The sequence below is a fragment of the Onychomys torridus genome, chromosome 3 (assembly GCF_903995425.1).
Source record: "Onychomys torridus chromosome 3, mOncTor1.1, whole genome shotgun sequence".
Taxonomy (NCBI): domain Eukaryota; kingdom Metazoa; phylum Chordata; class Mammalia; order Rodentia; family Cricetidae; genus Onychomys; species Onychomys torridus.
In genome coordinates, this window is record NC_050445.1 from 63,378,082 (window position 1) to 63,390,420 (window position 12,339).

General features: G+C 38.3%; 1 protein-coding gene across 10 annotated transcripts in view; it reads left to right on the forward strand.

The window, feature by feature from the left end:
* The window catches only part of Sgce (sarcoglycan epsilon), a 68,581-nt gene that overhangs the window by 30,374 nt on the left and 25,868 nt on the right, over positions 1 to 12,339 (forward strand). For all 10 annotated transcript variants that reach the window (XM_036180837.1, XM_036180843.1, XM_036180842.1 and 7 more), the window contains 2 exons: positions 1,106 to 1,178; positions 5,869 to 6,067. In XM_036180837.1, the coding sequence (XP_036036730.1) occupies positions 1,106 to 1,178; positions 5,869 to 6,067 (272 nt within the window). The remainder of the gene's footprint in view (positions 1 to 1,105; positions 1,179 to 5,868; positions 6,068 to 12,339) is intronic.

Consider the following 12,339-nt stretch of genomic DNA (forward strand, 5'->3'; position numbering starts at 1 on the left):
AAAAACTCCTTCAACTCTGTGGGTTAGTGTGCTGTTCAGAATAAATATTGCCAAAGGTTTGAAATTATTGATCCCCCACTTTGGAATCTTGATGTTTTAGCTCTCAGTATTCCTGCGGATTGTAACCTACTTCTCTCTAAGTTCCTATTGATATGTAAACATCTCCAGTGCTTGCTGAGTGTACAGGGGTCTCTCTCCTAGTAGCTGGAGCCAGCTTTCTCCCAATCTTGTTTTGATGTCACCTACAGCTGCAGTCACCACCAGAAACCTAGTGCCGGGGCTCTTAAGAGTTTGACACAGTCATTTGGTTTTGTTGAGGTACTCCAGATGTGTCTGCACCATTTAATGCCTGTTACAAAGTTAATTATCCCTCGAGTTCTGAAGCCATGGCCTTTGCTTTGTTTGTCTCTGGTAGTCCTTTCCGAGTTGACTTCAATATACGCTCACTGACCCTGCAAGTGTTTACTAACATTTGACTGTATGAAAATGCTGGTTTGTGGGTTTTGAGCATGTGCCCTGAGTTTTATAGACTATAATCTTACTGCTTTACTCATCATGAGGTATATTTACATCCTGAAAGAGTTATTTATGGCATCTTTTGACCGATTGTTATGCAGTTGAGCACTAAATGCAACATTGGTGTGCTGGGTTCTTAAATTCAATTGACTAGCACAACCATACATCCTTAGGTTTTTGTTTTTTGTTTTTCTGGTGTGTGTGTGTGTGTGTGTGTGTGTGTGTGTGTGTGTGTGTGTGTGTGTTTTGTTTTAATCTTAGTCTATCACCAGCAAGTCACTCATAATAATTCATCCATCTTCCTACTGACCCATCTATATTGCCTTCTGTGCCTAATGGCTTTCTAGGAAAGAATCTTTCTCTATTTAACTTTTTCTTTTAGCATGTTAAATAGACCTGGCTAATTAATTATTTTCCTACAATACTGCTAAAAGTCCTGGGTTCTTATTGCCCAGGGAAAGGCATTGTCTTGATACATCAACAAATAATAAAAAATGGAAAGAACAGTGATTTGTTTTCATTTTGTCTTTAATGGGTTGCATTTTACAAAGCATTTCACTTTCTAAACATGATTTTCCTTTTCTAATAGATTACTGCCTACAATAGACGTACCTTTGAGACTGCAAGGCATAATTTGATAATTAATATAATGTCAGCAGAAGGTAAGTATGGAAAATATGTCGATCATTTCTTATTTGTAAGAAGGATTTCATTGTGTTTATAAACATAAAATATAATTGTTGATTATAAAGCATCACATCCCTACTATAACTGATGAAATAGTAAAATGTAGGAAAGAAAACCAAGCCATTTCTAACTTTTTATGAAAGTGGTGCACTGTGCTGACGAACTGAGGCTGGCTCTTCACCAGATGCTGATGTCTTCAAGCCTTGCTGCATCATTGCTGAAGGGGGACTAAGATGCACCTGCTTCTAAGTCTGCTCTAAAGCCTGTGAGTTAAGTCCAAGAACACAGAGTTGTTATCAGCTACTTTTATATTTAACTTTTAGTGTAATTAGAAGTAGTAGTTTAGCTGCATGTGAAGATAAGCTGTGATTTGGGGACTTGGGGTACATAGTTTGCTAATTAGATAAATTTTCGCATTGCGTCATATAGAGTCCTCCAACAATTTAGAGCAACATGCTCAAACTCTAAATGACTTCTTGAGGATTTTGAAGGTTGGGGACACAGGAAATATAAAAATTATGCTTATATCTTGGCAAACACTAGGAAATGTGTTTAACACTTAAAATGTTTTAACGAGGCTACCAACTTGAAATTGGGAGGACAAGGGAAGGGCTCATGGAAAGATAGCTGGGAGGGCCTAGAGAGAGGAAAGGGAAAAATATTATCACCCATATACAAAACTTGAGGGATCATCGTCATCATCATCATCATCATTATTTTGATTTTTTTTAAGATAGGGTTTTTCTGTATAGCCCTGGCTGTCCTGGAACGTGTTCTGTACACCAGGCTGACCTCAAACTCACAGAGATTCATCTGTTGAGACTTAGAAAATTATAGGATAATCTTCTCTATACTTCGGTTAGTAAAGGCACTAACAGGAGGGAGCTGTTACAGATCTTTTCCTCTGAAAAAAAGAAAATAATAGTATATTATTGATGGGGAGTTACTGTTCCTGTTTATTGGTAGAAAACAGGCAAACAAACGCATTTTGCCAGAAACTAGTATTTTGAAATTCATGATAATTCAGTAAAGCTGAGTTAAAAGTTGCCTTTAGACTATATAAAAGAAAGAATTAAGTACAAGATCAGCAATATGTACCTGGAAAGACTGCTCAAGGACTTCAACCACCTTCATTGGGTCTTCCCTTAAGTATTTTAATAGTACCAACTGCAGACAACTATGCCAGGTTAAAAATGCCAGTGTTGTTTATATATGATAACAAGTGCAAGGTCTAGTTCTATGCCCCTAGACATAGCATTCCCTCTCCATACTCCCACCCTCTCCATGACTTTTAGGAATACATAGATTAGGGAGACTGATCCTCGACTTAATTAGGGTTGGTTGGTTGTATCTAGTTTAAGCTATTTCTGTAGAATTGAGAACTCTTACGTGGGCAGTCATTGTCTTTCCCTGCCATTCGTGGATTCATGGTTGGAGTCACATAATTACACCACGGTGGCTTTGGGCTCCTCCACCTTGTAGTGATAGTCTCAAGAGACCAAGTCTTTGTCAGATATGACAAACTGGAAGAGATCCTGGTCTGCAGTTGGACCTTTCTCTTTCTCTAGTCTGGTCTCTGCTGTAGAACATGAACATTCAGAACCTGTTGTAGTTGTTAATGTCACATGGGGATCCATATTCATGTGCTTCCTGATGTAAGAATACTACACAACTGGAGCGTTAGGGGCTGCTTATCTGCATCAAGTAGTTAGAAGCCGTGTTAGTGAGGGAGGAGGAGAAGATTGGAGAAATCTTTGGAGTTCCAGCAGATCTGCTCGACTTCTTTTCTACATAGGGTTCAGTGACCCCAAATGCTTTGAAAACCACTAAACTAAAAAGGTCACACATTTGTCCTTGCCAGTCTAGACAAGGTTCATATGTACTTGAGAATGGACGTCTTTGAACATGGCCTTCACGCATACTGTTTGCCCCAGATAAAGTTTAGAAAAAGGAATAACAACGTTGTAAATCAGGGTAATCATGCTCAGCCCAGCTATTTGGCCAGCTGTCTTCTACTCTGAGTGACCTAATGGGAAATTAGTCATGTAGCCTCCACAGCATGGTGCTCAAAGAGAGTACATAAAGTGAATCCCTAAATTGGGGTTAGCACCTCAGAGCCCTGCCACCAATCTGCTGGCCTACTGTTCTCTTGGCCTCTTTGATTTCCAAATATAGCAAGTATGGGATTTCCCCAGAGTTAGAAAGCTCCTGTGACTCATCCCAGAGAGACCTGGCAGTAGTTCTTGGCCCAGTAGACAGCAGTCAAGCTGCACAGTCCAGAACTTTGGAGGGATACGGTAGCAACCACAAGGCCTTGTAGTAGATCTCAGAAAGAGAACCACTAAGTGGGGCTGAATGGATCAGGAAGAGTCAAAGAGGGGTGGGGCGGGGTGGGGCAGAGTGGAGAGGGGTGGAGTGGAGGCTGTTTTTATAGAAACCTGGAAGTAAAAATATTTAGGGAAAAGAGTAATTGTATACATCTGGCATATCCAAGACTACATTTGCCATTATTTATAAATATTATATCATTTACCACTAAGAAACGTCTTCATGGTTCATTTGTGTGACTATTTCTAGGCAGGGGAAGTATCAAAGATTAAGCTCCTATCATATATAAAGAGGGAATGCATTTGTATAAACTGAAAATTCATCTGTAAGAAAGAGAATGAAGAGATCCTGTTTTAGAAGACTACATGTAGGCTATGCCTTCAGGAGAGGGGGAAAGAGTTTTCTGTGAGTAGGGCCTTACAGAGCTGTGGCTTCAGAAGTGGTCACCACTTGCTACACAGCTCTGGAGAAAACTCAGCAACTGGTGCTTGCTCCCTCACCGAATCTCTGGTGTCCATAAATGTCAAAGAGTCTTCCAAGAAATGAGGTCATTAAGATGTCAGGTGTTCTGTGTTTTTATTTTCCATTTATTAAACAAAAGTAGATTAATTTACAAACTCATGATTTTGTTTATATAAATTAGAGAGTGTACATAGTGTAATTAGTATTGGAGACATTAAATCTGTTTGGAACTCAGAAATATTCATATAACCAACCTTTTCATGTTAAAATAGGGGCTAAAGTTTTAATATTTTATAAGTTTTTACCATATGTTTGAAGTCTGCAGAGCACATTATAGACACAATCTTTAACTTAGAGAAAAATTGGATGAGATAAATTGAAATTATTGTATCTTTCAGAGCATCTCTAATCTTCCACTTAAAGTATGGGGGTACAAGAACCTGAAGACTTTCCTGCTATTATACTCCATATGAGTCTTTTCACTTGCCCTAGTTATAAATAGTTTTTAAGTTAACTCTTATTATTGTAGAAATAGTATTGTGTAAGAAGAAAACATCTTAATTTTAAGAGAACAATCCTAGGGAAAATGTCAGCAACTTAAGAATAACACTTGAGAAGCTGAAATAGTTTTAGTTAATGTTTCTTATATTAATAGATTGAATTTTATATTAGGTTTGTTTAAAGTATATTTAAAAAAATTTGTTCTTTTTTTTTTTTTTTTCAAGGCAAGGTTTTTCTTTGTGTAGTCCTGACTGTTCTGGAACTAGCTCTGTAGACCAGGCTGGCCCAGAATTCCTGCTGCCTCTGCCTCCTGAATGCTGGGATTAAAGGAGTATGCTACCACCACTTAAAATTTTTAAAGAAGAATTTTAGTGATGTTTTGGAAGGAAAAAAAAATGCTCACTAAAACTCTCAACTGTGAACTTTCTTATTTTCTGAAATATCTAGTACACAATAATCCAAATAGAATTGATGTAAATCTTAGAATTCTCACTAGCTATATAACCAGTATCATAGAAAAAAAGAAATGATTTTTTAGCATGTTCCAAACAATATCAGAAATATTGTAAATTAAAAACACAGTCTTAGTCAGTCTTTTCTTCCTTCTTCCTTTCTCCGGCTAAATTCTGTAATTATAAATTACCTCCATGAACCATGGATTTTATTATATTGTAGATACAGTTCAGTGTGTAATGTATATTATGTTCTAGACACATCATCAGATACAGAGAAGCCTTTGAAGTCACAGTAACCCCTCAGTACCACCAGTGTTGGTTCCTAGATCCCCTTGGATACCCAAATTGGAAAACTCTTAAGTCCCTGATATAATATGTTCAGGTCATATGTAAATAAAAAACTAATTTAAATAAATAGTTTTTATATGTGACCTGCATGCACATATGCTTCCCTGTGTGAATCATCTCTAGATAATGTACTTACCTATGCAATGTATGTTCTATATAAACAGTTGACATATTGTTTAAGGATTAATGATGAGAAAGTTTATAAGTTTATATCTGTTTAGTACAGACATCATTTTGTTGTTCTTATTGAGACAGCATCTCACTGTGCAGTCAGTCCTGGCTGTCCTGAAACCCATTCTGTAGACCAGGTTGGCCTTCAACTCACAGAGATCTGCCTGCTCTGCCTCCTGAGTGCTGTACCACTTCCCTCCAATCAGACATATTTTTTTAAAGAACAATGTGGGGTCGCAGTTTGTTTAATCCAAGCATCTGAACCCACTCAGATGGAGAATTGACTGTTCTGTATTGCTCTCTGTTGCCAGGACTATAACAGAACTCCATAAAACTCAAACTGTTCTTTTTAAGAGATTGCTTCATTAAAGATATGCATATCCCTTTTCATCAACACTAGAGTTCCCGTTGCCTTATCAAGCAGAATTCTTCATCAAAAATATGAACGTGGAAGAAATGTTAGCCAGTGAAGTTCTTGGAGACTTTCTCGGGGCTGTAAAAAATGTGTGGCAACCGGAGCGCCTCAACGCTATAAACATCACGTCGGCCCTAGACAGAGGGGGCAGGGTGCCGCTTCCTATTAATGACATGAAGGAGGGGTAAGAGAACTTTGATCTCGTTGCCTTAAATGTGGATTTTTAAGTGTGGTGACTTTATCAAACTTATTATAGATGGAAGATAGCCTATTGCATTTTTCTTTTTAATAAGAAATAGATATTATGAAGATATGGACATATAAGTAATTTTCTATATTGACAAAGATAGTATCAATGGTTCCTTCAATCACAGTACCCAGGTTCTGTGAATCTAATTGTAGATCAGGGTGGACATCATAAATTATAGCACTAAGCCTTTTGTACCTTCAGAGACAAGCTGATTATTTTAGGGCCATGCATTTCAAAGGAAATTGATGCCCAGCTCTCAGCTGGAGGACTCACCGCCTGCTGGAGCTTTATTCTAGGAAACTATTTCTTCGCCTTCACATTCTTTCCACCATGTGTTGGTGGCTGATGGCTGAAGTGGATTTGAAATCCATTCCTGTGACACTAGAGCCAAAAGTCTGGCCTTGTCACTCACAAGCTGGGTGACATTGCACAAATGTGGAACCCCTCTGTGCCTCAACTTCCTTTTCTGTTCCAGTGGGGATGACATTCTCTCTCAAGCTTCTTAAAGTGATTAAATGAGACAGTGCATTTGAGATGGATATGTCAACTCTCCAGCAGTACAGAGTGTGACCTGTGTAAGTAAAAACACTCCTGTTGGGTCAGTTGAAAGCATCGGTGTCAATATCACACCCAGCTTCCATCTTTAACTTCTTATCTGTAGGTTGACGGAGAATTGCTTCTCACTCAAGCCTATGAAAGTGAAGTACGTGGAGTAAATCAGTTTGCACAACATATCCCTCTCGAACTCTCCCTTCTCCCATAATGGTGGTAACACACACTTCTATGCAGGTGCTCTCTAGAATTAACTAGGATAACTGGATTCAGAAGAATCAGATTTCAGGGCAGCTTAATGGAGAACTTGTTTGGAAATAACAGGAAAGCTCACAAATACACATAAATGAAGTCTGTGAGGGTAGGCAGGAGAGGGTGGGGGAAGCAGTGGTCTGGGAAGCTCAACTTAAAATTACAGAATTAAGTTTATCTTGAATGTTATAGCAGTGGATTTTGAAGTCAGTCAAGCACACATAGAAGTACTTTGAGGAAAATGGCGGGCTTATCTCTTCTCGAGTGCTGGTTGGGTTTTTAGATGAAATGTAACTCTGGAGCTTAACTTTTCACTGTGGCGTTCTAATATGGATCTCTTCCCCAGTGAGCAAATTAAAAAGCATAACTGTGGAACAAGTGGAGCAGGGGAGTCCCCTGAAAACACTCTCCCAACTTACCCCTTTTTCAGCAGTTCCCTTAATGTGTTCCAAGATGGTTGTTAAAACAACAGCCAGAAAGAGTTTGGAAGCAACAGCATGAGCCTCCAGGTACCAATGGTTATACTTCTCTGGCTTACACCTTCTCCACTTGGTAGTGTATACCCTGATTTTCAGATGCGAACTGAACTAACGGTTGAATTAAGCCACTCTCTAAACCAGACACCAACCCGAAGCAGAGCTTTCCGACTGTGCCGAGCCTGACAATGACGGGTTAAGTATTATTTAAAATGTAGATATTAGGTTAGTGGCCTCTGATACCCTCTAGAGATTTTGAGGTTTTGAGCAGGGCCTGAGCATGTGACTCTAAATTAAGAACAGAATTTTGCCCCCCCCCCCCCCCCCCAGTCCTTGTTGAGAGTTCAATCATTAGCTAACTGACCCGCAACACCTGCCGGAGGGCAAGACACACTGTCAGCTATTTGAGAGCCCGCCCTGTGGCATTTATTTAGACTCTTGTCTCAGATCCCTGCCCAACTTGAAATGCTTTCCATGAGCTTTAATTTAACGTTAAGCCTTAACCTTTGCAAAGTGTGCACAGAAGAAGTCTTTTAAAATAGTGCTTCTATAAATTGTGCCTGATGCCAGCTCTGTCCCTCTAGAGTCTCCATGGAAGGCCCAGTGAAATAAGACCCTACTTGAGTTACAATTGCAGGAGAAAAGTGTGTCCCTAGGAATGATTTGTATATTTTCTTTAGTTGTTATATAAAGTTCAGATAACAAAAGTTTCTTTACCCACATTGCTGTATGAGGATAAGTAAATTCCACACTTTTCTTAGCTCTATGCCTTTCTTTCTCTTTATTGATATATATATATATATATATATATATATATATATATATATATATATATATATTGTGTGTGTGTGTGTGTGTATTTCACTTAATACACTTTTAAATGATTTATGCGGTGCATGTGTAATTCACTTAATACATTCTAAAATGATACATAGTGTATATATATATATATATATATATAATTCACTTAATATACTTTATGCCTTTGCATTTAAAAAGTCATGCACTCTAAATATATGTAAAATGAAATATTGAAAATATAAACAAGGAAGGGTAGATATAACCAAAGAATTTCAGATATTGCTTTTCTATAATCTTATTTTAAAATAATGTGTATGCTTTCATAATAGTAATTAAGAAACTAATAAATGTGTTCTCTTAATACTTAGTATAAATCGTGCTCCAAGATTTAGAGGGGAAAAAAAATAAAGATCTTCATGAAATTACCATTTTTTTTAAACTCATGGCAACCACAATCTACTGACGACATTTCTTTTTTCTCTGCTTGGCATGTGTAGTGGCATAACCAACAGGGACTTAGAGTGGCTCTTGGTAGTAGACCCTTTCATGCCCTTCTATGGCCAGAGGTGCCATTAAATACCAGGCAGCAGGGCCCCTTCTGCAGCATCCTAGCTCATCCTTCATGACGAGCATCTTCGCATCTCTACAGACCTTGCTGACAGCTTTCAAACTTCTTCTAAATCAAACAGAAAACAATTATAAAGATTTACTTCAAAGTAAGTAAGCTTCTGCAAAGGAAGACTGAGCCCTCTGAAAAGATTAATTTTCACTTGCCAGACTCATAACCCCAAAGCAACTGTGCATGGACTCGGTGTTGCTTTTGCTCCTGACATAGAGCCAAAGGCTAAGGACTCCTAGATGTATTTAGCCTGGGCTAAATCAGGGGGAAGAAGAGCAGGGTCGAATTTCAGGCTAGGCATATTGTAGCTGCCAACCCTGGTGAGTGATGTGGTGTAAATGGTGACTATGAAGGGAATGATAGGGTGTGAGGATTAAAGAATATACTCACTTTTCATAAGAGATTGTCAAACCTATTTCCTCTGGTGACCAAAGCGTGTAGATCTAGCCTCGACCAGTGGCAGAGAAACTATCTTCATTTATTACCTGGACCATTTCATAAAATACTCTTTCTAACTGGCTGGGGCTTGCCTATGTCAAAAGCCTCAGTGAGAAGTGAGGAAGAGAATGTAAGTCAGTGATGGCCAGATACTACGGTGATGGAAAGTCATGATGCTGAGCCAGGGTGCTCAGCTCTGAAATTGTCCTCATCTTTCCCCTTCTCAGTGAGAGAGAGAGAGAGTGTGTGAGCCAAAGATGGTCACCTTCTTCCTTTGAGACAGGGTCACACTGGCACAAGGCTTGCTGATTAGACTGGCCTGGGTGAACAGTAAGCCCCAGGATTTCTCGTCTGTACTTCCTCAACATTGTGACAGTTATGAAGCTTCCAAAGGCTGAACCATGAAAGGCAGCATATTCTATGGAAGCTGGGTGGGTAAAATCCTGAAGCAAAGGGGTCTGCAGAAAATGGTTGATAGGAAAGCTTCTGTGTTAGATGTATCACATACATTGTAGAGGAAAAAGAGACAGAATAAAGGAGTGTGTATCGATGTGCAGATTTTAGATGGCTCATATGTGAACCGTGGGCCTTTGTAAATCCACACAGCATCTCTGCTCCTTCCTCAGTCTCGCTTTAATTTATGCCAATTCTCAGAATTTACAATAATCCTGTTTTCAGGTCTCTGAGAACTAACCATACCCCTCTTTTTATTATTAAGAAGGTAATATATTTTTAACTGTTGGTGTTTTTTTTTTTTTTTTTTTTCTATTTTTTTTTTTTTTTTCTTTTTGGTTTTTCAAGACAGGGTTTCTCTGTGTAGCTTTGCGCCTATCCTGGAACTCAGTTGGTAGCCAAGGCTGGCCTCGAACTCACAGAGATCTGCCTGCCTTTGCCTCCCGAGTGCTGGGATTAAAGACATGCTCTACCACCGTCTGGCTTCTTTTTCTATTTTTAATATGAGGAAGTTTACTACAAACTCAAAGCTCTGGATTAAAATGTAATTATTAATCCCGTTATAATTTTGATTTCTGGGCTTTACTTAGTCATTTGGTTATATATCTTATAAACAGTTTTATAAATCTTAATTTTTACATCTTATTTTTTTAGTTAATTGCAATTACATACAGAAAAAGAAGTGGGGTGAGAAGCACCTCAGAAGACGGTGCTGCCTCTCTGGGGAGCTCACATTCCCGGGTCACATGTAACATGCATGGATATATTCTCAAGTTGGTTTGTTTTTTCTGGGCACAGGTTCAGGAGTCAACTGTATCCCATGAGTAGGACAATTATGGAAAATATGTATTCATTGTAATCACTGTCTTGCTGTTTTGAATACAGTTATTTTCCTGTTTGTTGATTCCTCACATCAAATGTTTAAATGCCTCAACAAGCACATTCTACCTCAAGGGAAATTGAGGTGTTCAAATTGTAATAAAACTGTTTATAAGGAGTTTTATCCAGAGTACAAAAGCTCCTGGCATTTTGAAGCACAATTCTTTATAGTCATCTGGAGTAGCAGTTCTCAGCCTGTGAGGCATAACCCCCACTGGGGTCACGTGTCAGATGTCCTGCATATCAGATATCTTCATCATGATTCATAACACTAGCAAAATCACAGCTATGAAGTAACAGTGAAATAGTTTTATGATTGGGAGTCACCACAACATGAGGCACTGTATTAAAGGGTTGCAGCATTAGGGAGATTGAGAACTACTGACCTAGAGCTTTGTCCTGACAATATGTGCTCATCTCAACTGTTTAGACACATTTGAAAACATATGGTTGGGTTCAAGATAACAATTATCTTCATTTTACTTGATAAGAATTTTTTAATGTATATTCAAAAGATACCTAAAATGGAAACACCATGAGAGACATAATTTTTTCATGTACAGCATCGAGTTGATATTAAGCATGGTCTCATATAAAATTACATATTAGAAAGAGCCAAATGTGTCCAAAGTTGCTTATTTTACAAAAGAAGCAACAAATACACCGTTTGAACTAGGAGACAAGTCCACTGTCTATTACTACTCATCATGGCATTTGTATTCTGTTTGTGTTTTTAACTGATAAATGTTATTCGTCTGTCCATCTGCTCATTTATTCACTCAGCAAGTAGGCCTCCAGAGGACAATGGCACAGATCATGTTTAAGAACATTTACAGGGCTGTTGCTTTGCCCCCATGTAGGGTGTTGGTGACTCACACTAGAATGGTGTCAGTGAGATGGGACCAAGGGACACTTGTGTTTGAGAGTTATTTCAGGGCAACTGTTAGCAACTGATGATGGACTGAGCTGTGAGAGAAGGGGCCCAAGCAAAGATGATGGCCCTGGCGTTCACGTCTTGAGCATCTGCGGTTGCCAATCACTAGCAGAAGGAGATAGAAGGAGGAACAGGTGGAGGTGGGGTGGGGTGAAGATGAGCTCAGTTCAGAACAGATCAAGTTTGAGGAGTTTATGGATCGTCCTAGTAGAGATGAAAGTAACTTGGCACAGTGGCAACTGCCATAAAAATGTTTCCACTTCTAGGCATGTCTTTTAAGACAGCAACATAAGGAAAATACACAGAGATAGGCTTTACGATCTTATTTATAACATCAAAAAATTAGAAGCAACTGCATGTCCAACTCTGAAATAATTGTTGAATAAATCATGTGCACTTAAAAAATTATAGTGCCATAAAACCATAATTACAAAGACTACAATATGGAAAATGCTTATGACGCATTAAGTGCAGAAGCAGGATACAAAATTAAATTTTAGAGATGATTGCAATTAGGTTAAAATATATGCATTTGAAAAATATTCTGCAAGGTACATTGGAAAATGAAAATAGTTATCTTGGTAATATAAATGAGTTCTTTTTTTATATTCCAAGTTTTCTATAATGTTTTTATATTGCTTTTATAATTTAAGAGAAAAACACATTTCAAAGTACCAAAACTTCTTATGCTTATTTATATTAACTTCAGCTGAATTAATCTCAAATCTTACTAATTGTAAATGCAAATCACTTTCATGTTTGAGCAAGAGGGCTCTTAGCAGTTGTGAGAAACATATCCATT